This window comes from Gobio gobio (assembly GCF_949357685.1).
Source record: "Gobio gobio genome assembly, chromosome: 11".
Lineage (NCBI taxonomy): Eukaryota > Metazoa > Chordata > Actinopteri > Cypriniformes > Gobionidae > Gobio > Gobio gobio.
Window position 1 is genome coordinate 37305479 of NC_137104.1, and position 25751 is coordinate 37331229.

Genomic DNA, 25751 nt, shown 5'->3' on the forward strand with positions numbered 1-25751 from the left:
AACGTTCAACATAGTTTTGCACTCTGTAAGTGATACTTTGTAATTCCGTGCCAGTAAAGATAAAGAAAAGAATGGGAGCTGAAGTTGTTTTGGGTGTGATAATTGCTAATACTTTGTTGTGACCAAGTTGTTATGTAATGACAGTATTGTAATGCATCTAAACCTGTTAAAACCTGCTAAAAAAAACTTTAACTTGCTATGGAAACAAAAAGGAGTTTTGGTAAGTGTTTAGGTGGAGATAGACCTAGTAGCCACTTTAAATATGTATGGCAAAGCTCAGAGATAATGAATTAATCAGAATACACACCCAACATGTAAATTACGAAGTTATACCCGTTTCTTTTGGCTCAGTCTGGTATGTTGGGTTATTGATTATATGCGAATATACTCACAACACAACATTTCTGAAAATAAATCTGATTTCACACCAGAAGACAATGCCAAATTTTGCTCATAAGAAAAACAAGGATGGAATACATAAAAATGTATTGATGCAATGTAGTTTGTAACCATCTTTGACTGAAAGCCCCAAACTTCTGTGCCCTTTCTTGCATTTTTCTCGTGTTCATGGAAATTGAGTGTGTGTGAATAGCTTGAGGGGGTGTCTAACATGTTACAAAACCTGTCACAAAGTATGACAAACCTCTCTCTTACCCTAAAGGCGAATGTCTTAGATAACATCAATCATGCATACACAGATGTAAACCCTTATGTAGGTAAGATATAACCAATTTTGATCAATTTTAATGCTACCTTAACTTGGTTTTAATGCTGACCGTTGACATTAATGCCATACTCTGGAATGTTTTTGCCGTTTCAGTGATGTTTATATATATATATATATATATATATATATATATATGAGGCTAAGGAGTTGTTGACAAATAGGTAAACTGAGACTGTACAGCAGATATTTAATGTTTATTTACAATAGAATATTAACATTTCATCCTGTAAATACCATACTCAGATCATGCATTTAATATCAGAACATTTTCAAATATACTTTTAGTGCCTCAAAAAGCTTACTTTAAAAAAAGGCTTTGCTGAGTATAACTGCTCATATTGCATCGTTTTAATCATGTTAGTAGAACATAAAAAGCAGAAGATATAATATAGGAAAATATAACTAAAATTGAAGTATTATGACTTACAGAACAGTGAACCAAAAGTCTATATAAAAAAAAAACCCCAAAACAAAACATTGGATTGGAGAGACTGAAACATTTGTTGTGCATTTGAAATTCAGTCTTGGTTTGCAATTACATGACTAAAATTTTAGATGTCATTATTTGTTAATCTACAGAGTCCTTGTTTTTTTTGTAAACATCTACATTCAGTTCAGAGATCAATATTAAATGATTTGTAATGCTTGTCAATAGGCCCACATCATTACACCAACACACAAGATATTAATATGCAGCATTGAAACTGATTTACAGAGAGAATGTCCTATGATTTACACACCAACGTTTCTAGTACTACACTAAAACGCTTTAGATTTAGTGTTAAAATTGACCAATATGGGTGAATATCAGCTGACTAGAACATTAGCGTTTTAATTCTACTCAACCAAATGTGTATGGAGCATAAATAAAGGTAGTGGAACATGTATGTTGGTTGAAAGATCACAATGTGATTCTTTTGAAAGGAGCAATCCATTCCATATTCTCGAACACACAGGTGGAACTCAAGTGGCAGTGCAAGATATGGAGCTATTTGGTGATTTAAAACAAAGCCAGTTAGCATAACAAATGGGGACTTGAATTGAAAGAAGAGGTAGACTGGGCATATTCAAGGTTCCAGGTGTTTTTCTGCTAATTGCTTTATTGTATTCTACAAATCTTAAGTATTTAATGGCATATGACAAAACTCATTAACCATGTCTTCAAGTCTACATTAAACATTAATACCTCGGTTTCTGTAAAATCTGTTGACAGGTGTCAGTGAATATGCAATTCTGTAGACACAGGGCCCTCTCAGAAAGACACATCTACTGATACAAATGAGACCCATCATTTATAATATTGAGAGGATTTAATTTGATAACTACACAGTGCATGAGCTTTTTGGCAAAAAAACAAAAGTAGGTCTTTGAATTAACATTATTGGCCAGGTTAGTAAATATTTAAACTGACATTGTAACATAGAAGGGAGTGTCCCAAGACAATATAACACTTTTCTGCTACAATAAACATTAAAAATTCTATGTCTGTATAATAATATAATCTGCAGTGAAACATTAATGTCTTTAGGCTTTATATTTTAAGCCTAATGAGGGTGCACATTACATTTACAAGAATGCTAATGCAGACATCACACAAGGTTAAGGCGCGAGTGAGGTCCCCTTTAAATCAGACGATTGTGGGAAGGACCAGAGGCAAATTATGGTTGGGATGTAAGTTATTTATGCTTTAAAAGATGTTTCTCTGACATCTTTATAGTGATTTGTGGCAAATTCTGTAATGATCTTCAGCTTTTAAAATGGCTGTAGGATGGGTCAATCCATTTCACTTTATCTAGTAAGACTGCATAGTACAAAGTTTGTGTTTTATAGTTTTCAATAATGAGAAGATAATAAATGTCTACAGAACAATGGCCATGGCAGTGCTGCCAAGATGTGTAATGTTTTGTTTATTGACATGCTCCCGATCATAATGAGTGTCCAAATGGACGTTATTCCACTCTGCAGATAGTCAACAGCTCCCCCACCCCACTTTTCTTTTCTTTTTTTACCATGCTGGCTTAAAATGTTCAGTGTCAAAATATGACCAAAAGTGTACAGATACCCTAGGGATCTTTACACAAACATACACAAAAATATATAACAAATAACTTTTACATCTCATCTGAAGCATTGCCATATCCTCTCCAAGAATTCTAACCATTCTTGAGACTTTTCAGTATTATTCATGTGCCAATTTACAAGGTATATGGCAAAAAAATAACAGAAGACAATTAAAAAATAGAGGCTGTAACACTGCTACTAATTGAAAGAATTGAATATAAAAAAATATATGAATATGATTCTGCCATGAATGTTGTGCAGAAAAAAACTGTATATGATAGTTTCATATTGTCATATGAAAATGAAAAGAAGAGAAAAAAATCTGTATATTAAACTAAATATATAAAATTGAAATATAATATTAAAGCCAGTCTTATATAGCAATATTATTCCCATCGGTAAAAAAGCCCAATAGCAATATCATGCAGAGCAGGATAAATGTCCTTTTGTGTACATAAATTAAGCAACTAAAGAGGACTGAGTTTGTGATGATGTGAATATTCTCTTTTCATCATAGCAACAGTTCCTGCCTGATGCTAAAGCTGTAAGGGCTTGCTTTAGCTCATCCATCTGAAGTCCACCATGTGCCCCTGAATCATAACGCCGGCCATAGCTAGTGGGGCTGTAGGATGAAGAAAAACTCATGGAGAAACCTGAACCTGTAGCATCAAAACTTCCCCTTCTAGAGCCTGATCTTGAACCAGTTCTGGATCCAGACCTAGACCCTGAAGTTGATCCAGAGCCACTGATGCTGTATGGGCTGTAAAGGCCTTTACTTGACTGAGAGGATGCCTCTAGCAACCTCAGGCCAGATCCTTCCTCTATCATACTTCTGTCTATGGCGTCCTTGTACGAGATCTTAAGCTTTGTTTTGGGACAGGTGAGATATTTGGAATATCCACTGACATCCCTTAGTTTCTGTGCAGTACGTGCATCTAGAGTGCCCTTCTTAATGGCATCATCCAGCGATACTCTTCCTGTAACATCTGGCTCAATTAAACCGCCTGTTAGGTACTGGACTTCAAGGAAACGTTGGCCAGCTTCGTAGTAGAGCCAACCCTTCTTTAAGGCTTGAGAGGCAGACATTTTGGTTTTGGTTCTAGGATCTTCAAATCCCTGAAAAGCTTTCTGTGCTAGGTTGATACGATCAACCATGATCTTGTCCACCAGCCCTTTGGTCATTGCATCAGCAACAGAGAATTTCTCTCCAGAGTTTGGGTCAATAATTCCCCCTGTGCATGCTTGTGCTTCTAGTAGTCTTTGACCAGTGATGTTGTCAACTAGATTCCGGTGCATAGCCTCCGTAACTGACACCTTTTCCAAAGTATCTGTATCTAAGATTCCAGCCACTGGTCCAGTTTCCTCAGTTGGATCATTCCAGGTTGTAGCTGGCGTCTTTATGGAGGGAATTGGACTCATGGGATAGGATGAGCTTGAGGATGACCCAAAGGAAGATGAACGAGATCTGAAGCCACTCATATTGCCAGAGAGCATGTCGGCAAATTCAGTGATAGAAAGGGTACCAGCACGGTACTGGTCTAAAGCAGACTGGTCTATGAGGCCCTTGGAGATTGCATCATCAATGTCATACTGCCGTCCAGACCTTCTGTCAATGATCATAGACTTGACAACACCATCTGATGATGAGGTGGTAATTTCTTCCCATTCACACTCTTGCTCTGCAAGTTCAATGTATGTTTGATGGTCAATGAGTCCTTTGCGGTAAGCCTCATACACAGACATCTCTTTTCCTGTTTCTGGATCTACGATAACAACTCTACGTTTGCGGACTGAGGACTTAGAAGACGTCTTTCTTTCCCGTTTCTTTTCTTTCAGCAGCAAAAGAGAAAGTCCAGTTTCAGCGTCTGTTATACAGCGTTCCATCAGCTGGAGGTAAGTTAAATTCTCCTCTGTGTTTGGATCGAAGAACCCCTTTGTGTCATCAGATGGATCAGTGAGAATATCATTCATCTCCTCATCAAAAAGACCCCGTTTGTAGGCCATTTCAACAGGAAGTCGATGACTCTCTTCAGGATCAATGATTCCACCGGTGGCTATTTGAGCCTCGAGCAGACGAATACCATGGTCTTTCAGAATAAGACCTTTCTTCATAGCCTGGAACAGGGAGATCACCTTGCCAGAGTATGGATCTTTGTAGCCAGTCACAGCTCGTTCAGCAGAGAGAAGCTTGTCTTTAAATTCTGGTCCTACGACTCCCGTTTTCACAGCTTCGAGGACATTCATTTTGAGATTTTTGATTGGATCAATTACATACCCAGTAGCTGCTTGAGCCTCAAGAAGTTCAAAGGCAGTGCCTGGTCTGATCATGTTCTTCTTCATGGCTTGGTAGACTGAAAGTCGATCTTTTGTAGCCTCTACAAACACGCCTGCAATAGAGCTGATGCCTTCAAGATATTTCTTCAGATCTTTACTGAGGTCCTCAACAGAAATGGTACCCTCCATGAGTGCTGTGTAGGTCTTCTGATCAATAATTTGAGAGCGCAACAACTCATCTGGAGTGATTTGTTTTCTAAGGCCCTTAAATAGGAGTCTCTTGTCCGCCAGAGACAACAATCGTAAGCCACTCTCTTTATCAACTTTGCATCTTTTGAGAAGTAGGGCATAAGACAGCTTTTCATCTGTTGTTGGATCTGTAAACTGTTTGACATCTCCACTTGGATCAGATATCCTCTCACTGGTTTCTTTGTTCATGTAACCACGCTGCATGGCGACATCAATTGGGAGGTGGAAGTAGTACTCTGGATCCATGAGGCCACCTGTTGCTACCTGGGCCTCCAAAAGCTTCATGGCATAATCCTCAGGAACAAGGTCCTTTTTCATTGCTTGGAATAGAGAAATGACCTTACCGCTGTAGGGGTCCTTATAACCTGTGACTGCTCTCTCAGCCGACAAGAGTTTGTCATGGATCTCTGGGCCAACAAGACCCTTCCGGACAGCCTCATCAACTGTCAATAATTCATCTTTCACAGGGTCAGTGATGAATCCTGTCGCTGCTTGTGCCTCCAACAGATCAATAGCAATGTCAGGTTTAATAAGACCTCTCTTCATGGCTTGGTAGATGCTAACCTTAGCATAGCTATCTGAGAGTATTCCAGCAATGCTGCCTGTTCCAAAGAGATACTGTTTCACAGTTGTCATCTCCATAACTTCCCGGATTGTTTTCTTGCCTTGTTTGAGCAGATTGTAAGTTTCAAGGTCTATAATACGAGCTCTGTAAAGTTCATCAATAGTAACCCGGCGTCTGATTACATCACATGACATACTCTGCTCAGTCTTGATGAGCTCTCTTTGTTCAATGATTTCAATTATAACAATGATCATTCTCTCTTTTGTGATTTTGCCTGAGCGATACTGTTCAAGGAGCCTTTGTTTTTCCTCTTCTGGAAGCAAATCTGATTTCATGATTTCCCATAATGTCACTTGTTTTCCTGCAAAACTCTCATGTGGTATGTCTATTTGGGTGTTAGCTAAGTCTGTTTGTGCTTGTTCCTCAGTGTAAACAAAGGATTTTTCAGCTTGCTCGGGAGTCTGGGCTTTGGAAAGTGGTAACAAGGCAATTCCAAATTCTGGATCGGTAATACATCTCTCTTTCAGTTGCTTGTATGTGACATTCTCATCTTTGTTGGGGTCAATGAAACCTTTGATGTCATCTGTGGGGTCTTTAAAATATTTGGCTAATTGCTTGCTGAAGTAGCCACGCTGAATAGCTATATCACTAGGAAGACGATGGCTATTTACTGGATCAATTATTCCTCCAGTGGCCTCCTGAGCATCTAGAAGAGGTATGGCATGTTCTCTTAGAACAAGTTGTTTTTGCATTGCTTGAAGAAGAGAGATCTTATTACCAGTGTATGGATCTTTGTAACCAGTAACAGCTTTCTCTGCTGAAAGCAGTTTTTCATGAAGCTCTGGACCAACAATTCCAGCCTTAACAGCATCATCCACTGTAAATTTCTCATTCCTGATAGGATCAACTATGTAGCCAGTAGCTGCTTGAGCTTCCAGCAGGGAAGTACCTGTGCTTGATGTCAGTAGTTTCTGCTTCATTGCTTGGTAAATGCTGAGTTTTTCCTTAGTTTTTTCCAAAAATACACCAGTAATACAATCAGAACCTTGCAAGTAGTGTTTGATGGAGTCACTAACATCTGCAGGTTTCTTTTTGCCTTGTTTGATTTTGTCATAGGTGTCTTTGTCAATGATTTTAGATTCAAGCAAGGAACTGGTCGGTACAGGTCCTCTGAAACCATCAAAGTTGTCCTGTCCCTTCATTTCTTTTTCATCCACTGTAGTGATCACAATTTTGATCAGTTTTTCGATAGTGATTTTTCCAGATCTATACTGCCGAATAAATTCAATCCTTTGTTCCTCTGTGAAATATTCAGAGTTGATAATCTCCCAAATGGTGATTATTCTTCCTTTAAAAGCTCCACTGTGCAACTCAACTGTAGCATGGCTCAAAGTCTCTTTAGTTTGCGCATCAGAAACTAGTTCTATTTCTTTTGACTTGACTGCCTTTTCAGATAGTGGAAGCAATGGAAGACCAGTCTGCTTATCAGTGGTGCATCTTTTCAGCAGTTCAGCATAAGTGACATTTTCTTGTGTGTTGGGGTCAATAAATACTGTACTGGAGTCTGATGGGCTGCTTAAGACTTGATTCATCTCCTCATTTAGGTAACCACGTTTATATGCAATATCTGGAGTGATGCGGTAACTTTTCTCAGGATCAATAATTCCTCCAGTTGCAAGCTGAGCTTCCAACAGACGGACACCTTGGTCTTTCTTAATAAGATCTTTTTGCATTGCTTCAAACAGGGATACAGTTTTTCCACTATATGGATCTTTGTAACCACAAACAGCTCTTTCTGCAGACAACAATTTCTCATGCAGCTCTGGGCCAACAACACCACTTTTGACTGCTTCATCAACTGTGAGCTTTTGGTTTTTCACTGGATCAATTATGAAGCCTGTTCCAGCCTGGGCCTCCAGAAGGTTTAGCGCAGGTTCTGTTCCAAGTAAGTCCTTCTTCATGGCTTCATAGAAAGACATCTTTTCAGAAGTTGACTCAATCTGCACTCCAGCAATACTGTGTGTCCCCTTTAGGGCCTTCTTGACAGGTTCAAGCTCAGACACATCTTTAAGAGTAGCTTTTCCGTTGTGCAGTTTGTTGAACAAATCTTTATTAATTACCTTTGCTTCCAGAAGTTCAGACGCTGGCACTGATGATCTCAAACCATCAAATGCAGGTTCCTTCTTGTTTTCCTTGTCTTCTACAACAGTTATTACGATTCTAATAATTTTTTCAACTGTAATTTTGCCTGTCTTGTATTGACGGATAAGATCCTTTCTCTGATCGTCAGTGAAGTACTCAGAGTTTATTACCTCCCAGATGGTGACAGTCTTTCCTTTGAATCTTCCAAATGGAACTGTTACATTTGCCTTACTTAATACATCTTTAGTTTCCTCATCAGTATATGTTCTTTCAATTTGGGCAGCATGTTCTGTGATTGGTAGTAATGGAATGCCTGTCTCAGGATCTGGTTTGCATCGCCCCAGTAGCTCGCAATAAGTAAGGCTATCCTGAGTGTTGGGATCAATGAATGTTTTTTTGTCGGCAGGAGGGCTGGACAGAATTTTGCTTAGATCAACATCAAGTTGACCTTGTGTGCATGCCATTTGGACTGGTACACGGTGGCTATTGACAGGATCAACTATCCCACCAGTTGCATATTGAGAATCAAGAAGTTTTGTGGCCTGGTCCTCTGCGATCAAACCTTTTTTCATTGCTTCAAACAGTGAAATTGTATCTCCAGTGAATGGATCTTTGAATCCTGTGGCGGCCCTTTCAGCCGATAACAACTTGGTGTGCAACTCAGGTCCAATCAAGGTATCCTTCACAGCTTCGCTTACAGAGAGTCTTCTGTTCTTAATGGGGTCAATTATATAACCAGATGCAGCTTGGGCTTCAAGAAGCATCATAGCTGTGCTTTGTGTAATCTTCTTGTCCTTCAAAGCTTGATAAATGCTCATTTTCTGGTTGGGTTCAACTATTACGCCGCCAATGCAATCTTTACCTTTTAGGCACATCTTCACCTTGTCATTCTTAGAAAGCTCTTGCACAGTTGTTTTTCCTTTCTTAAGCTTGTCAAATTCTTTTTTGCTGAGCACACCAATCTCATGAAGTCTGCTTGCAGGCACCTTCTCTCTGATTCCATCAAATGCCAGGGGTACATCTTTTTTCACACCATCCACTTCTGTAGAGCCATTTAGGACCTTCTTTGTTGTTTCTACCATTGTCATGTGAACTAACTCTTCTTCAGGGACTTTGTCAGTTTGAATTTCAATCTCCTTGGTGTGGGATGGCTTTTGTGAACTCTGAAGTTGCTGGAGTTTTTCTCGTAAGTTTTTGTTTTCCTCTGCCAGAAGTTTCTCTTGTTCAATTCTTTTCTTTTCAAGCTCTTTCATTTCTTTTTGCTTGGCATTCATCTCTTCCTCAGCATCCTTTTGCTTTTTGATAGCGGCATCCATGGCCGACTGCAGTTTCTTTCTCTCCTCCTCTAGTTGCTTTTTCTGACGCTCCTGTTCATCTTTAAGTGCTTCAGCCTTCTTCACTTCATCTTCAAATTGCTTCTCCAGCTTCTTTTTTTCTGCCTCAATGGCTTTCTCCTTCTTCAGCAGTGTCTCTTTTTCTGCAAAGAAAGTCTGCTGGAGGATAGTCTTTTCCTGCTGTAACTGTTCTTGTTGAACATTGGACATCTGTGATAAAACGGCATAAAAAAACAATAATTAATACAACGCATGACATGGAAATCGATGTATAAGGAAAAATATAACTGCACAAAATACAATATATGGAACAGATAATTTTGCATTTCAAGATGCAGTTATATTCTTTTTTATATAATTACTCATAACTTGCACCCGTTAGTGTACTATTTAATTAATCTCTGTTGTATGCTGTGATGTCATACTTATATAGTGTATTGTGTTTATTTGATTCTGTGGTTGCAATGATTTAATTTAAATGACAATTAAGTAAATGCACGTCTTAAAGTTTACCCACAAATGAAAACTCTGTCATCATGTACTCCTAACTTGCATTACATGCTTCTGCAAAATATTTCTTCACAAAATATTTTGAAGAATGTTTAAACTGTTTATGTCCATACAATGAAAGTCAAAGGGGTGAAAATAATAAACATTGCATGAGAAAAACAGATGGAATGAGAGTTAATGATGGAAGATTTCACTGTTACCTCAGAATCAAAATAATACAATACACTATATAAATATGACAACTTCACAGCATACTACAATATATATATTAATGAAAAGGTACACTAATATCTAACAGCTGAAATATATTTAGTTTGTTGTTGAATTAATAGGTAAATTATGGATTTTTTTGTTTGTTTTTACAATTACAACACATTATAGTGCCCAAGTTACAGACATTAGAAAGTAATAAAAAAATAAATAGTGATACCAACAATGTGCAAACATAGGCTGCACAACATAATTGCAAACTAAATAAAGACACTGTAGTGTTAAAGGGGACCAGAACATCTTTGTTCATGACAATTGCAGGCTTTGTTATCACTGTCACTGGCAACATGCAATGTACATGAACAAAGGTTCAGAAGTTTTATAAAACTGTTAATTGTTAATTAAGGTGTTTAAGGCTAATATATAAAACACTAGACTGCAGTACTACAACATTACACAATACCTCTTTTGATTGTTTTTGTAAGTCAGCAGCCTCTTTTTTCAATTTCTCCTTTTCTTTCTCAAGCTCTGCAATTGCTTTATGCAGATCATCAGCCTCTTTTTTGCTCTGCAGTCTTTGTACTTCCAGTATCTCAACAACAGTGTGTTTTTCTGAAGTGTGTTTTTCAGTCTCTAGGAGACGGTTTTTGATATCATCTGCTTGTTTCTTGAATTTGTTGGCTTCCTCCTCCGCTTTTGACTGAGCATCACTTAGCTGGGTCACCTTGATCTTTAGTTTCTCAGCTTCTGCGGTAATCTCCAATTGACGCTTGCGTTCAGCCTCTAAAGATTTCTGGAAACCTTCAGTCTCCTGCTCCAGACGCTTCTGCATCTCCTTTTTGGCCTCTAACAGCTTTTGAGCCTCTACCTGTGCCTGATCTTTCTGTTTCTGGAGCTTTTCGGCTTCAGCCTTCAGTTTTGTAGCCTCCAGAATGGCCTGCTTTTTCTCTTCCAGCATCTTATCAGCCAGTTCCCTCTGTTTGGCGAGATCTGTCTCTGCAATTTGTCGTAATCTTGCAGCTTCTTGAGCCTCAATGTTGAGCCGTGCTGCCTCCTCTGCCAATTTTTTCATGTTCTCAGCCTCTTCCTCAAGGAGTTTCTTTGTGTTATCTTTATCTTTCTTCATAAGCTCTTGGTTTTGCTTTTCAATTTTAAGTTTCAGTTTTAGTAAGTCCTCCATCTGAATCTTGACTTTAGAGAGCTCGTCCTCTACTTGAGCCTTCTGCTTTATAGCATCACTGACCTCTTGTTTGAGTCGCTTAAGTTCATCGTCAAGGATAGATTTCTGTTTGTCGGTCTCATCAAGTTGCAATTTAACTTTCACTAACTCCTCCTCAACCGAAGACTTCTGCTTCAGGGTCTTTTCTGCAAGCTTTTTGTACTTGCCCATTTCAGCATCAGCCTCTTGTTTTTGTTTTAAAGCAGCAGCCTCTGCCTCAGCCCGTCTGGAAGCTTCTTTTTCAGCTTCCTTCCTCAGTTTTTCAGCATCTTCCTGTGCTTTGGCCTGTTTGGCAGCTTCAGCCTCAGCTGCCTGCTTTTGACGTTCAGCTTCCTCTGCTTTCTTCTGCAACAGGGCAGCCTCTTTCTCAGCCTTATCTTTAGCCTTTGCTGCATCTTGCGCCAGTTTCTTTGCTTTGTCAAACTCTTCCTTGAGTTTATCCTGCACCATGCTGTCTTTATTTTGCTGGAGAAGAACATCTTGGGCTTTCTGCTCAGCAGCAGAGCACTTCTGTGCAGCCTCTTTGACTAAAATGATCTGTCTCTCTGCTTCTTTCTCTGCAGTCTCTTTCTGTTTTTTGGCATCTTCTGCTTTCTTTATAAGACGCTCAACCTCCTCTTGAGCAGCTTTGTGTTGTCTTGCCGCCTCCTCTTCTGCAGCTTGGATTTTTTTCACCTTGGCCTCCGCCTCTTTCCTTTTTTTCTCCTCTTCCAAAGCAAGTTTTCTGAATTTCTCTGCCTCTTCCTCTGCCTTTGCTTTGCTCTGCTGTGTCTCCTCTGCGATGCCCTTTAGTTTGTTAAGCTCAAGTTCAAGGTCCTTTTTGCCAGTTGAAGCCTTTTCGAAATTGAGTTTGAGAATGTGGATCTCCTCCTCCACCACTTTCCTCTGCTTTAAGGTTTCTTCTACTATTGTCTTTTGCCTGTCGAGCTCAGTGTCTGAAGACTTTTTGAGCAGATCAATCTTTTCTGCAATTGCTTGCTTATGCTGAGCCGCTTGATCTTCAAGAACTTTCCTCTGGTAGGCCTCTTCTTCAGCTTGTCTCTTTAAACGGTCATTTTCAGCCTCCTTCTCTTTCAAAGCAATCTCAGCTTCAGTTTTTAGACGAGTTGCTTCGTTGATAGCTGCTAGTTTTTCTTTGAGGATCTTCTCAGCTTCTGCTCTCTGACGGGCAGCTTCTTCTTCTGCAATCTGCCTCTGTTTCTTTGCTTCTTCTACAACTGACCTCAATTTAGTTGCTTCCTCTGCCAGTTCTCTCATCTTGGCAGCCTCAGATTCAAGTAGTTGTTTGCTCTTTTCAGTGTTTGACATAGACTCTTTCTCAGCTTTGGATTTTACCTTTAGTAGAACTTCCATCTCCTTTCTAACTTTGACCAGTTCCTCTTCAAGCTCCTTCTTCTGTTTAACAGCAGCATTGACATCATTTTTGAGACGCTGGAGCTCATCATCCAAGACAGTTCTCTGTTGATCAGCATGCTCAAAATCTGCTCTTAACCTAATAAGCTCTTGCTCTGCTGCAAGCTTCTGTTTAGCTGTTTCTTCAGCCATCTTCCTTTGGTTCTCCAGTTCTTTCTCTGCAATCTCTTTCTGCTTAAGGGCAGCCTCCTCAGCTTTTCCTCTCTTCTTTGCCTCCCGTTTGGCTTCCTCCTTCTGTTTCTCCGCTTCCTCCTGAGCTGCAGTTTTCTTATTGGCCTCTTCTTCTGCCTGGAGCCGGAGCCGGAGAGCTTCATTAGCCTTCTGTCTCCATGTTTCTAGCTCCTTCTCTGCCTGCCCTCTTGCCTTATCTGCTTCAGCTTGCTGCTTTTTGAGATGTTCTGCCTCCTCTTGTAGTTGAATGACCATCACCTGCTCATGTTTAAGTGATTCTTCCAGTTTTGCTGTCAATGATAATTGTTTACTCTCAAGCTGAGTGGCTGCAGTCTTCTTAGCCACCTCCTCCACCACTTGAATCTGTCTCTGCTTTTCCAGCTCTGCTTGCTTCATGTGCCTCTCAGCTTCCTCAGCTTGAAGCTTGAACTTCTCAAGATCCTCAAGGGCCCTCTTCTTCTCTTTGGCAGCCTCCTTTTCTGCCTCTGATTTCAGTTTAAGCTCCTCTTCTGCCTGGCGTTTCTTCTGAGTCTCTTCAGCAACTTGCTTCCGAAGCTTCTCTGCCTCATCCTGTGCTGCCTTTCGAAGTTTTTCAGCATCTGAAGCTTTATCCCTGAGCTGGTGAAGCTCTGTTTCAGCAGTGTTTTTTTGTTTCATCGTCGTCTCTAGCTGGAGTCGGATTATACGGATTTCTTCTTCAATTCTGGTGCGGCTTTGGAGGGCTTCTTCTACCAGTTGAGTCTTAGACTTGATTTCCTGGTCAGAAAGGCTTTTGAGCTCATGAAGCTCTCGCTGGATATTGTGCTTCTGTTTCTCAGCATCGACAGCGACGTCCTGTCGTTTGCTGACTTCGTCTTTCATCATCGTCTTCAGCTCATTTGCCTCTTGTTCTGCTTTAGCAATAGCCTTTACGTGAGATTCAGCTAACTGCCTTTGCTTTTCTAGCTCGGCCTGCATCTCGGCCAGCTTTTTTCTATCTTCTTCCTTAAGTTTTTCAGCAGCTTTCTGTATTAGTGGGGTAAATATTAGGGGAAATAGAAACAAAGTTAAGCATTTAAGAGTTAGATATTATGAGTGCATGTACGTACATGCAAATGTAAGTACATGGACAAAGTTACAGGGAGTTATGCTAAATAGTTATGCTAAATAGAAAATAACTTATGTAGTTACAGAAGATTTATTAAGGATAATATAAAGTCACAATGTATGGTACACAAAATGAGACACAATCACTTCACAAAACACCACTACAGCTGGAATATCGAATGGCTTCATGCTAATGAGGTGTTTTCACTGTATATGGCTACTTTTTGTTAAATTAATAAAAATTTTAACTAAATTTAAATTTTAAAACTCTACCCTGTAATTTTGAAGGCTAAAGAGTTGTGTTTTTTAATATTTCACATCAGAGTGAAAAGGATTACAGAAGGTGTTTAGGATTCCCTTTTGAACAAAATATGGAAATTGAACCTTTTAATAAATTAACCTGTACATAAATTACTATTGTAAAGGATCAATGAATAAACAAGTATTTGATGTACAGTATATTTGTGGTATTTTAATGCCTACAACAGAACAGCTTAGTGATGCAGCAAAGAAAGAATGAGAATAATTAAATAATGCTTAAATAATGCTGGATCATTTGTGGGTTGGGGGGGAGAAAAGCAGGTCTGATGAATGCCAAAGTGTAGATTTTGACATGGATGAACATACATTTTTGTGGACAATTTACCTCTTTAGCGCCCACACAAGACAAACATTCATCATGATAAAGCACTGGCAAGCAGTTTAGAGAAGCAAACAAGAAAATAAAGGTTAGAAAGGAAAATGGAAACCAAAATTGTGCAGAAAACAACTACAGAAGAAGGGGTGACAGTCAGACTGAAGCATACTCAGAGGGAAAATCAACAACTAGAGCACAAAGGAATGATGGGTAAGAATGCGGCTATCTTTTTTTACAAAAGCAGCAGATAGAATCCAACCAGGAAATTAAACAATGGAAATCAGGAAATCCAACCAGGAAATTAAACAATGTGGCATCACTAATAAGAGATATTAAAACACCTCCATAGTAGTAAAAACATAATGAAAGACATACATTGTGAAAGAAATGGAATGTGCTGCACCACTAGCATTAATATTACTGAAGACCTAGGTGAGCAGCTTTATCGGTTACATTTTTGATTTCCAGAACTTTAACCTCTAGCACATGGCCAAAAATAGCATATTTAAACTTTGTCTCCACTATTGTGTCACTCTTTGATAACTGAAATGTAACTGTGTCTCATATGCTTTCTACAGTGAAATAAATACATATTTCATCTGTCCATACATCCACAAATTAAACGACAATAGGGTCAAGTTAGTAAGTTAAAGTGCTAGTGTACTAATAGGACTTTATGTTTTGACACTTACCACCTCATCCTGTAGGCGGCGCTGTGTCTCAATGATGAATTTAATATACTGTGTCGAAAGAGTCATCAGCTCACTGTAGCGTGTTCTCAGAGTCACATACTGAAAGATATTTTTAAAGTTACTTGGCATGTCAAATAAAATCAAGAAATAAAAGCCCAAGCATAACAGTATAAGTTATGCATACAGTATGTAAATGAATGCATTGCAGATTAAGAGTCAAAGACAGGTGGATATCAGATATCAAGGGTACCTCTTGGATGATGTCATCAGATGCAGACTCCATTTTGGTCTTCTTCAGAGGGGAAGCGATGGGCTCCACGTGAGCTTTATAAGTCACCAGCTGGAGCTCATAATCCTGGATGAGAATATTCAGTCAGAGCGCTACTCATAAATCATTTGGATTTGAGTAAAATATGTATGCTGCAGCATTCATACATACTTTTATGGCATCGATGTATGCTTTAGCATATTTATGGCACTCATCCACCTTGTCCTTGTTCTTCTCAATCTCCTCAAGTAGTTTCTGTACAAAGGATGGACATGACATAAATAAAAATATCAATTACATGATTTTCTAACAAAATATGATATTATATTCATTATATAAAGCATTGAGAACAGAACATTTATTAAAACCCTGCATTTCGGATGGATGGATGGATGGATGGATACGTAGATAGATAGATAGATAGATAGATAGATAGATAGATAGATAGATAGATAGATAGATAGATAGATAGATAGATAGATAGATACCTTCTCCTGGGTCAGCTGCTCTTGAAGGGCTTTGCTGTCAATGGGCACAGCATGGAGCTGGTCCTGCCTCTGCTTGGCATCAGCTGTCCAGCGGATGAGCCAGTCACAGCTCTGTCTGTAGGCCTGCATCTGCCTGCTCAGAAGGTCAAGTTCTCGCTGCCTCAGCTCAATCTGAGCGAACACAGCCTGCCAGCGGTCCTTCAGGTTTCCCACCAGCTGCCTGTAGTGCTCCAGCTCTATGTCCCGTTCACTGTGCAGCTGAGAAATACGGTCGGTCACCGCTGTAGCTCTCTGAAGCTCCTCTTCCAGGCGGTCAAAAGTGGCTTGATTTCCCTCCGCTTCTGAGCGCAGTTTCTAGAGTAAAGAAAGAAGGAAAGAACATGTTTGTGAGGTCATGTACGATCTGAAAAACAATTTCAATCAATTCTATGCATAATTGGGTTATTGTGGGAGAGACAATGCACCTGAAGCTGTGTTTGATTGGCCTCAATCTCTTTCTCATTAACAGGAACTTTATTCACATCCCGCAACTGGTTCTCATATTTGTTGAGAATGTCTTCTGCTCCTTGTTGGCTGCGGATTACCATGTCAATGGTCTTCAGCCTTTATGGACAAAAGAATAGGATCAGCATCATTTTATATGGAAAGGACAAAAAGATGAAATTCTTGCACGAAAAAAAAAAGACCTCACGTTGTGTCAATCACGTTTACACACTGCCTCCGAAACTTTTGTCCGTCATAAAAAATCGGATCAGGTTAGATTTTCTGCGTTTTTCGCATACGTAGCAAGCATTTTGAGAGGTGTTTTGACAATTCAGAGCCACCGTACAAGCAAACGCCGCATCTGCCAAGTTGATTCACTTAATCTTGCAGCACAAAGCACAGTATGACAAACAAAGTTGAATGACAAACTGTACTACAAACAAAATTGGTGGTCAAAATCATTGGCTCCAGTATCACTAGCAAAGCATCAAATTGAGCCACAGACATCCTGAAGTAAACTTTGAATCGCTCGGGATAATCCGCAGCTCCAGGGGTGGAACTCTCCTTCCTCTCTACGCAATCTCAGGATTGGATGGACCCATTATTTAATCTTTCTTTTTCTCTTTTTGAAAAGAAAGAGAATAACAAAATCATCCTCACTGCTTGAAGAATCCGTTTTTTATTGTTTTGCGAATTTTTCGCAACAGATTAATTAATATGCATTGGACTCAGTGCGCAACAAATGCGTGTGACAAATTCGTCACAAATTTTTAGGATGACTAATATTACAATTTTGGACTCGGTGTGCAAGGACCTTTAATGTGGAAAAGTAAAAAAAAATATTCTATAGGATACTACTTCATCTAAATAAGTTCAAAAATTTGGGGTCAGTAATATATATTTTTTATTCTGGAAGGTTGCATTAAAGGTGAACTATGTAGGATTTTTGCAGTAAAACATCCAGAAATCACTAGGCCAGTGTTATATATTTTGTTCAGTTGAGTACTTAGAATATCCCAAATGTTTTCAACTATTTGTTAATCGTGAGAAAATTGCTATTTTAACCAAGGAGCCAGGACGTGTGAGCTATGCGTTTGAGGGAGTCGCCTGTCGATTGCGTCATATCTGCGTCACCCTCGGTCTCCGGTTTTATTCAGTGAAACACTTTACTCTCACTGCATTGTGAACAAGTGTCATAGCAGCCGCTGAGCGAACGTCATAACTTCCTTTTCAACACACTCAGATATATCTAATACGATAAACAGAGCTGCGTTACCTCACACTCAGCACTGGAGAAGAGGAAGTGCCGCCGGCAACTGTGTCATAATAAAAGTCCCGCCGGCGACTATGCCATAATAACAGTCCCGCTCTTCAATCACTCCTGCGGCCTTGCTCAGCTCCACAACACTCGGTCCTGCTCTGCTTCACTACAGTAATGTTAATAATCGCATCCATGAACATGATTTCTGCCCGAGTCCTATCCTGACTGTTTTCCACCGGCTGTGAGGTGAAGACCACATGTCCCGAGGTTCTGCGCTCAAACGTGGCGTCATCAAACTACGCCTTTGTTTTGAACAGGCGACCTCTAGTGGACGGAAAAGTTACATAGTGTAGCTTTAAATTGAAAGTGACAAGAATTACAAAAATGCTATTTCTATTGACTTTCTTTTAACTTCTAATCATTAAATAATCCTGTAAAAAGTGTCACGTGATGCTAACGAACGACTGGACTAACGGCTACTGAAAATTCAGCATTGTCATCACAGGAATAAATTACATTTTAAAACATATTAAAATAGAAAACAGTTATTTTAAATTGTAATAATACTTCACATTATTACTGTTTTTACTTATTGTTGATCAAATAAAGGCCTTGGTGAGCATAAGAGACTTCTTAAAAAAAAATTTGAAACAGCTTTCCTAAGCCAAACTGAAGAATGGTAGTGTATATATGTAGCCTAGAAATCTAGACGCACTCTAGCGGCAGCAAATCTAATTTGCAGCCAGGGTAGTCTAGCAACTCTCCGTTGGCTTGCGAGCTGGAAAAACCAAACTCTGGTCAGGCCAATCACATCGTGTATAGAGTCGGTGGGCAGGCTTAACATAATGACGACAGAGTTGCGGCGGTTCGACGTACTTGTAAACAAAGAAGCTGGCGAACAGCGGTCTTTCGAATTGGCTTTGGCCGCGACTCAGGAAGACTTGTTGTTAAGCTTTTCTTTGAGAAAAGAACAAAGAACGGCACTGAAGTCATTCTTAAAGGGGCTATATGCAACTTTTTCCCCAAAATAAACGTAACAATAGCATTTTTATTTGACCTTTTATGACTCAAACATCTCCTGATGAGCATACTGACACCTTGTCTGCTCACAGTGGGTGCACCTATAAGCCTGTATCCTATTTTTCCTATTTTCTGTCGGGTCGTTTTTTTCCCGCGCTGTCTGGGGATGTGACGTCACCACTGCTGCGAGAGCGAGCAGAAAATAAGAGCAGTTCTGTTTTTTGGCCGAAGGTGTCAGTCGCGAGTTTAAATTTCAGAAAAACGCATATAGCCCCTTTAAGAAAGGAAGATGTGTTCGGAATTTTGCCGACCGAATACGGCGAAAGTTTAATCGCCTATCAACTAGCTCCGCTTCACCTTCTTCGTTGTTCTGGTTGGTTGTAGCGCTATCCTATTGCGTGCAGAGGGAATTTGAAAGACAACCTGCCAATGGTGAGTTCCCAGACCCAACATCTTGATGTGGGCCTGGCTTGTCAGGCTAGTATATATGTATAAAAAAATTAAACTCACTTGTCGAGATACACAGAGGAAAGACTGTAGACGTGCTCCATTTTTTTCTGGGTGATGTCTATTTCTGAGCGCAGGACAGGGGCTGAACTGGACTGCTGAGATGTGGCCAGCACTGCTTCACTCTTCTCCACCATCTTATCCAGGTCTTTCTTTATACCCTCCAACTCAGTCTGCACTTTCTATAGGACGAGGTAAGAATACACAAATATTTAGTCAGGTTAATATTTTTAATGATTGCAGTAGACATGCACAGGCTCTTGATGTGATATAGATACATTTGAAGGCATTTCTTCATACAAACAGGTATAATGTATATTAATGCAGTGTTTCTGCAGACCTTCTGTTCAGTGGCTCTCTGTGCACAGGCTTTGAGAGGCTCCTTGTCTACCATCTGTCTGAGGCGGTTCACGGTGCGCTTCTCACAGCCTTCCAGTCTCAATCTCAGGTCTTTTATCTGGGTGATGTAACTCTTGCACACTGACTCATCCTGTTCCCCTAAAAAAATGACATACTTTGTGTTAAAAACACTGCAAAATATTGGAAAAATACAAATAACAAAGCAAAAGCACAGATCATTAATCTATGCATTATCCATACTATATTTATAGGCACATGAAATCGAGCTTGCATAGCTATAGAAGCATTTGCATTCAAGTACTTTCATCAAGAATGTTTCAGGCCTTAAAGATCAAGTAAATCAGTTCATTTGCACACTATTAAGTGAGTACACTGCATTTCAAGAAGTGAGAAAATCTGTGGATATGAATTAAAAACATGCTTAAAACCCCTGGAGTCAATGTGGATTAGAGCAAAATGCACATGAAAGTATGAAACAAACAATGACATGGACAAATCATTTACAGTTTGTTAAAAAATCCACTCTCTGATCTTTACCCAATTCGCTGCCCTTTCGGATGAGAACAGGTTCTGAAAAATAAGTCTCAGTCATAATGGGGGTTGGATGGAATCTTGAAATCCCTACAAGTGAAAAATGCCTTTGTGTTGCATCAAGCATGCAGAAAAACCTGTAGCCGTGATCAGGGAAAGAAGGTCTTAAAACAGGGTTGTTGCTGGGGCCAAGATGGCTTCGTCTTTGTGCAAGTTCACTGAACAGTGAAAGTGATGAATGATTTCTATACATCTGAACAAACCACCCGGCCTAATCTGACACCCACCTTGTTCAACGGAGCGTAGCAGGTTATCATAATGTTGAGTGGCTTTGGTGTAACTGTTCTCAGCTTGCAAGCGATCATCAGCACCGAAGAGCTCAGAATCCTGACTGTCACGGATGAAGGCCTGATAGTGCTGCTCCAGGTTCTTCAGGGTCAGTCGATATTCCTCGACTCTCAGAGTCTTGAACTACACAAAATTAGAGAACAGAATATGTCACCTAATTACTATTCAAGAGTAGGTTTATAAGGTTTATAATGTAACTCTTCAGTTTGTACGCCTCTGCATGCAATTAAATAATACATAATAATGAGTTATTTAAAGTGATGTATGATATATCAGATTTGTATCAGTTATCAGCTAATATTAGAGGTTATATTTACCGTAGCAATCATATTAGACATATATTGGCCGATACAGAATATTTGAATGTTTTTACATTTAGACATTTGTGGCATCTAATACTCAATTAAAGGTGCACTGTGTACATTTTAGCGTAGAGCAGTTTGTCCGTTTAGGGCTACTGTAGAAACATGACGGCGCAAAATGGTGACTTTACTGTAAGCAGACCCGCGGTGTATGTAGATAGAAATGGCTCATTCTAAGGTAATAAAAACATAACGGTTCATTATGCAAGGTCTTAATACACCACTCAAAGCATAGTTATGTATATTATATTGCATTTCTGTCAATAGATCATCATAAATATTACACACTGCATCTTTAAAGGTAAAGTTAGGAAACATTGGCAATCATTTCATAGCACTGAACTGTAAGCTTCAGCAAAACTCAAAATGATGCACTACCTTTTAAAAGTTTGGGATTTTTTATGTTTTTGAAAGAAGTCTCTTATGCTCACCAAGGCTGCATTTATTACATCAAAAATACAGCATAAATAGTGATATTGTGAAATATTATTCCAATTCAAAATAACAGTTTTCCCATTCCATTACTCCATTTTTCAGGGTCACATGATCCTTCATAAATTATTCTAATATGCTGATTAGGTGCTTTCTAAAAAGGGTGTGTGTGCTAGTTACCATGATAAAATTCCAGGAGTTGATAAGCAGGATGTCTCGCATGTAGTACTGCCAGGACAGCAGGCTCTTCATATCAACATGCAGCCTTTGCCACAGAACCATCAGCCTCTGCTGACTCGCATCCAAACTAGGTTAAAAACAAAGCCAAAGATAAGGCGCCAGAGCCATAAGCACGATCAGAACAATTTGGTTGACTTTGCAACATTTGCTGATATAAATCACAACAAAACCACACATCTTATCTCCCAGATGTCAAAAACAGAGATAAAAGTATGTGGAATCTGAATGTGCTGCCAATTGAAGGAAGGGAAGTCAAATGAGGTTAGCCTTGTGCATTGATATTAGGTTGTACTGTGTTACCTAGAGCTGATATCCACAGCTTCTTTGTTGGTGGGAGGTACAATGAAACAGATGGACGGTACTGTTGATTCATTTCCACTGGAGTTTCGCACTTTCCAATTGTACGGTTGGGAGTTGTTCACCAGGGCACACTCATCTCCTTTGTGTACCGTGATCTGGGCCCAAAAATTGAAGGATGTTAATTACGAAGTTTGAAGTGATTAATATGGATTACATTTTGTATTTGATAAGTGCAGTGACTAAGGGCAAGAACAAGCTAATGGGTGAGGCTGATTGCTGAGCCTGTGTAATAGCAAGATATTCATGCTAGATCACAAATTACACCCATGGTGAGCATGATCACACATGTGACTTCTATATTCGCCATTCATCCCCAGGGGGACTGGGATATAGAAAGCAAATAAACACATGGTTCAAAACGTTGTTTGTGTGTTCTGAATTGAGCACTTAGGAATAATTCAGTTATTTTATATTACCCATGTACACAAGAAAACAAGTGACAGGGTGTATCTGCTTTACCTCCATTTGTTTGAAGTCACAAACAGCCTGAATGGGTAATTTGCCCTTGACGGGGTGAGCGGTGTTCCTCGGCTTCAGCTGGATAACGGTCTTGGCTCTCCGGTTGAGACCCTCCAGGTGTGTCTTGAATTCATTTAGCTGTTCTTTTTCCTCCTGATGGCCAGAGAGACACATTTGCACATGTATGTATTACATATGTATGTATGAATATGTATCTAAAAGTTTAGATACACCTTGCAGAATCGGCTAAATGTTAATTATTTTAACAAAATAAGAGGCATAATACAAAATTCAGGTTATTTTTTATTTAGAACTGTCCTGAATAAGATATTTTACATATAGCCCACAAGACAAAATAAAATAAACAAAGTTTTAACCCCCGGCTCTTAATGCGTCGTGTTTGCTTCTGGAGCATCAGTGAATGTTTGAAACTTTTCCCCCAAAAGATAATTTAAAGTCATTATTGTGTTAAATAAGAGAAGCATCAATTAGACATTACAAAAAGTAGCTTTAGAATTGTTTATTTTATTCAACATAGAATTTATTACACATAATAAACTTTTAGGCTTCAATGACCAATGATGACAGAATTTAAATTTTTAATGGGTTTTTTATTAATATGGAAATATGAAATACATTTTTTTAATGAAATTATACTGTAAATAAGAAACTAAAACTCCTAAAAGGTGGCGGTACATGTCTAAATGAGTAAGTCATTGAGTCATTAATTCATTCGATTCATTCAAACGGCTGATTCATTCAGGAATTAAGCAAATGGCTGTGTTCGAAATTGCTCCTATACCCTCATTCACTTTTCCCTACCTACATTACTCCACTAATATAGTCCAATTGAAGGAGTGAATGAAGCAAGTGAGTGAATTCGGACACTCAATGCGCCGGAAGGGCTACCGCTTTTGCATAGTTTGTACTTGCTGTTTAATAATCATTTGAAACTAAGCAAACTGCCAGCTCCAGGAGTAATGATGATTCAGCTGTGGGCGCCATCTTCTGGAGAGACGCAGGAATTAATTCGCCGTCACAGTGCATTATAGTTATTCTCTGGCCATTGAGCGTACATCGGTTGTACACTCGTTATTGTGGTGCATTGTGGGATTGAATGAGTGCACTCAATAACATCCACTAGCGTTTCGGACATCACTACAGTAAATAGTACCCTTTTTCAGAGTATAGGGGGCGATTTCGGACAGTCTTTTTTTTTTGAGAGCCATTGAATTATTGGTTCACCCGGTTCATCCGCTTAAACGTGGTTTCATTTTGAAACGAAGCACCGCTGCGTGTTACTCAGAGACGCACAACAGTTCTGCTCTGGCTTTACAGGTAATATTTCCATTGGCAAAATTGAGCAAAATCACTCATTACAGTTTCTAAAATATAACAAAATATTAACTTCTTATTTATTGAACTGTTGAATAAAATCAAGATCACATTTGCACTCGTGCTATTGGGGACAAAAACACCACTCCTGTGATCACCGTCACTTCACCGCTAGTCTCGCATAGCCAGACCATCAGACTGACCGCAGAAGGTCTGGACTCTATCGCAGCTTTCATTGGTCAAGGATCACCCAAGAGGACGTTTGACTGACATGAAACGCAACCAATCACAGTTCGCTTGTTCCACGTCATGTTTAGGGCGTGGAAATGTAAAGTCAATGTCCCTGCAACAACTGGCGTGCATCTATAAATTATTCATTCAAGAATGTTGTGCAAGTTTACAGCAATTAGCCACGAACTTCACATACTTTTAAAAATCCAACGTTTAGTTGATTCTGGTTGGCACTCATTGTCACAGTTGTAAACACTACAACGTTCTTCTTCCAAAAGGGAGTTTGGTGTCATAGCATTTGTTTCTAGGCGGCCCGTTAAAGAACGCAACACACTTGTCTCGCAGACATCCTGTAGAATTAAACCAATCAAATTACGACTTCGAAACTCTTGAATTGTTTCCAGATAAGTGTGCCATATGCATCAGACGTTCAGCCAATGGTCCATGGGCGTCATTCACCGCCATTCATAGCCTCATGGGATAGTAAAGTGTCCATCAAATGCGCAAAATCTCACCAGAAGTAGTTGGTCATGTGGGTTATTTTCAACCTATTCTTTTTAGAATACTATGCATTCTGACATACTACTCTTTTGGCATACACATGCTATATAGTAGGGAAGTTTTTGATTTCAGATGGTCTCAAGGAAAATTAATGGTCAAATAAAAGGCTCATTAAAATCATGTACATTTTGGCGTATACAGGGTTGTAAAATTTCACTCATATTAACACCCACCACTGCATCTTGTAGCAGATCCTCTAGCCGTGTAACTGTGATTGAGCGGTCACACACATATTTCTTCTTCATTGCGTCCTCCATCTTCTTCATCCTTTCTTCAGCCTCTTTAACATCTGAGAAGAACTGTAGAACAGAAGGTTTGGAGATGAAACTAATTCTGATGAAGTAAATCTATTTGGCTGTCTACGTGGATGTGAACTGCGAACCACTGTTTACAAGCATAAGTGTTTGTTGTATGTACCTGGAAGTAGGCTGTGTTTTCTTTCAGATGAGTTTCAATGCAACAGCACAGCTGAAGGATCCAGCTCCACTGAGTCTGAAGAGCTGCAGTGAAAGCCTACAGAGGAACAGATAACATTTTACAAACAGTTGGAGTTGCATACATCAAGATTAGAAAAGTGGAAATATAGTGTCTAATGTGTGTTTAATAATAAAGTGTTTATCGCTTAGGGTTAAGGGTAGGTTTATGGAGGGCTTTATTGTTCCAATAAGGTGGCATCCATTTAATAATTTTACTAAATATAATCATTTACACTCTATACTATTATTGCATACCATTAAATGTACAACAACACTGAGGTGCAAATAGTATCTGACACTATTTATGAATATAAATATAATCTAACTACTTTTTACACTTATTGCAAAGAAAAACTGCTATTTTTACATAGTGAAAATAGTGATAGATTCTATTTACACTTAGTGTAAATAGAATCTATTGCTATTTAAACAGTGTATATAGCCGCAATCTGCATCTATTACATTTATAGTGCTTTGTAGAATAGAAATAGTTTCAAAGCAGCTTCACAATAATAAACAGGAAAGTAACAGAATTAAGGATGCAACTTCATCAAATATGACAAGTTCCAATTTTTCCTGTAAAGCAGCATTATTCAGCTAAATTCAGTTCAGTGATGATTTACTTCAGTTCAATAACTGTGTAAAATTTATTTATTATGAAACAAGTTCATTTCAGCTATAAGGAGCTCTACAGAAGACAATACTTTCATTATTCAGCTCAGGTTTTGTTTTCATCTGA

At 39.1% G+C, this 25751-nt stretch overlaps 1 protein-coding gene across 12 annotated transcripts in view; it reads right to left on the reverse strand.

Annotated features, from left to right (window-relative positions):
* Positions 1-904: 904 nt before the first annotated feature.
* Positions 905-25751, reverse strand: part of pleca (plectin a) — a 150623-nt gene continuing 125776 nt past the window's right edge. For 6 of the 12 annotated variants that reach the window (XM_079829002.1, XM_079829009.1, XM_079829013.1 and 3 more), the window contains 16 exons: positions 24954-25049; positions 24710-24835; positions 22410-22562; positions 21891-22045; positions 21531-21657; positions 20496-20679; positions 20215-20247; positions 19658-19815; positions 19321-19499; positions 16511-16649; positions 16047-16400; positions 15730-15813; positions 15541-15645; positions 15291-15389; positions 10536-13880; positions 905-9562 (listed from right to left, as the gene is read on the reverse strand). In XM_079829002.1, the coding sequence (XP_079685128.1) occupies positions 3248-9562; positions 10536-13880; positions 15291-15389; positions 15541-15645; positions 15730-15813; positions 16047-16400; positions 16511-16649; positions 19321-19499; positions 19658-19815; positions 20215-20247; positions 20496-20679; positions 21531-21657; positions 21891-22045; positions 22410-22562; positions 24710-24835; positions 24954-25049 (11652 nt within the window). In that variant the 3' untranslated portion in view covers positions 905-3247. The remainder of the gene's footprint in view (positions 9563-10535; positions 13881-15290; positions 15390-15540; positions 15646-15729; positions 15814-16046; positions 16401-16510; positions 16650-19320; positions 19500-19657; positions 19816-20214; positions 20248-20495; positions 20680-21530; positions 21658-21890; positions 22046-22409; positions 22563-24709; positions 24836-24953; positions 25050-25751) is intronic. The other 6 variants (XM_079829012.1, XM_079829004.1, XM_079829005.1 and 3 more) reach the window with 1 other exon arrangement.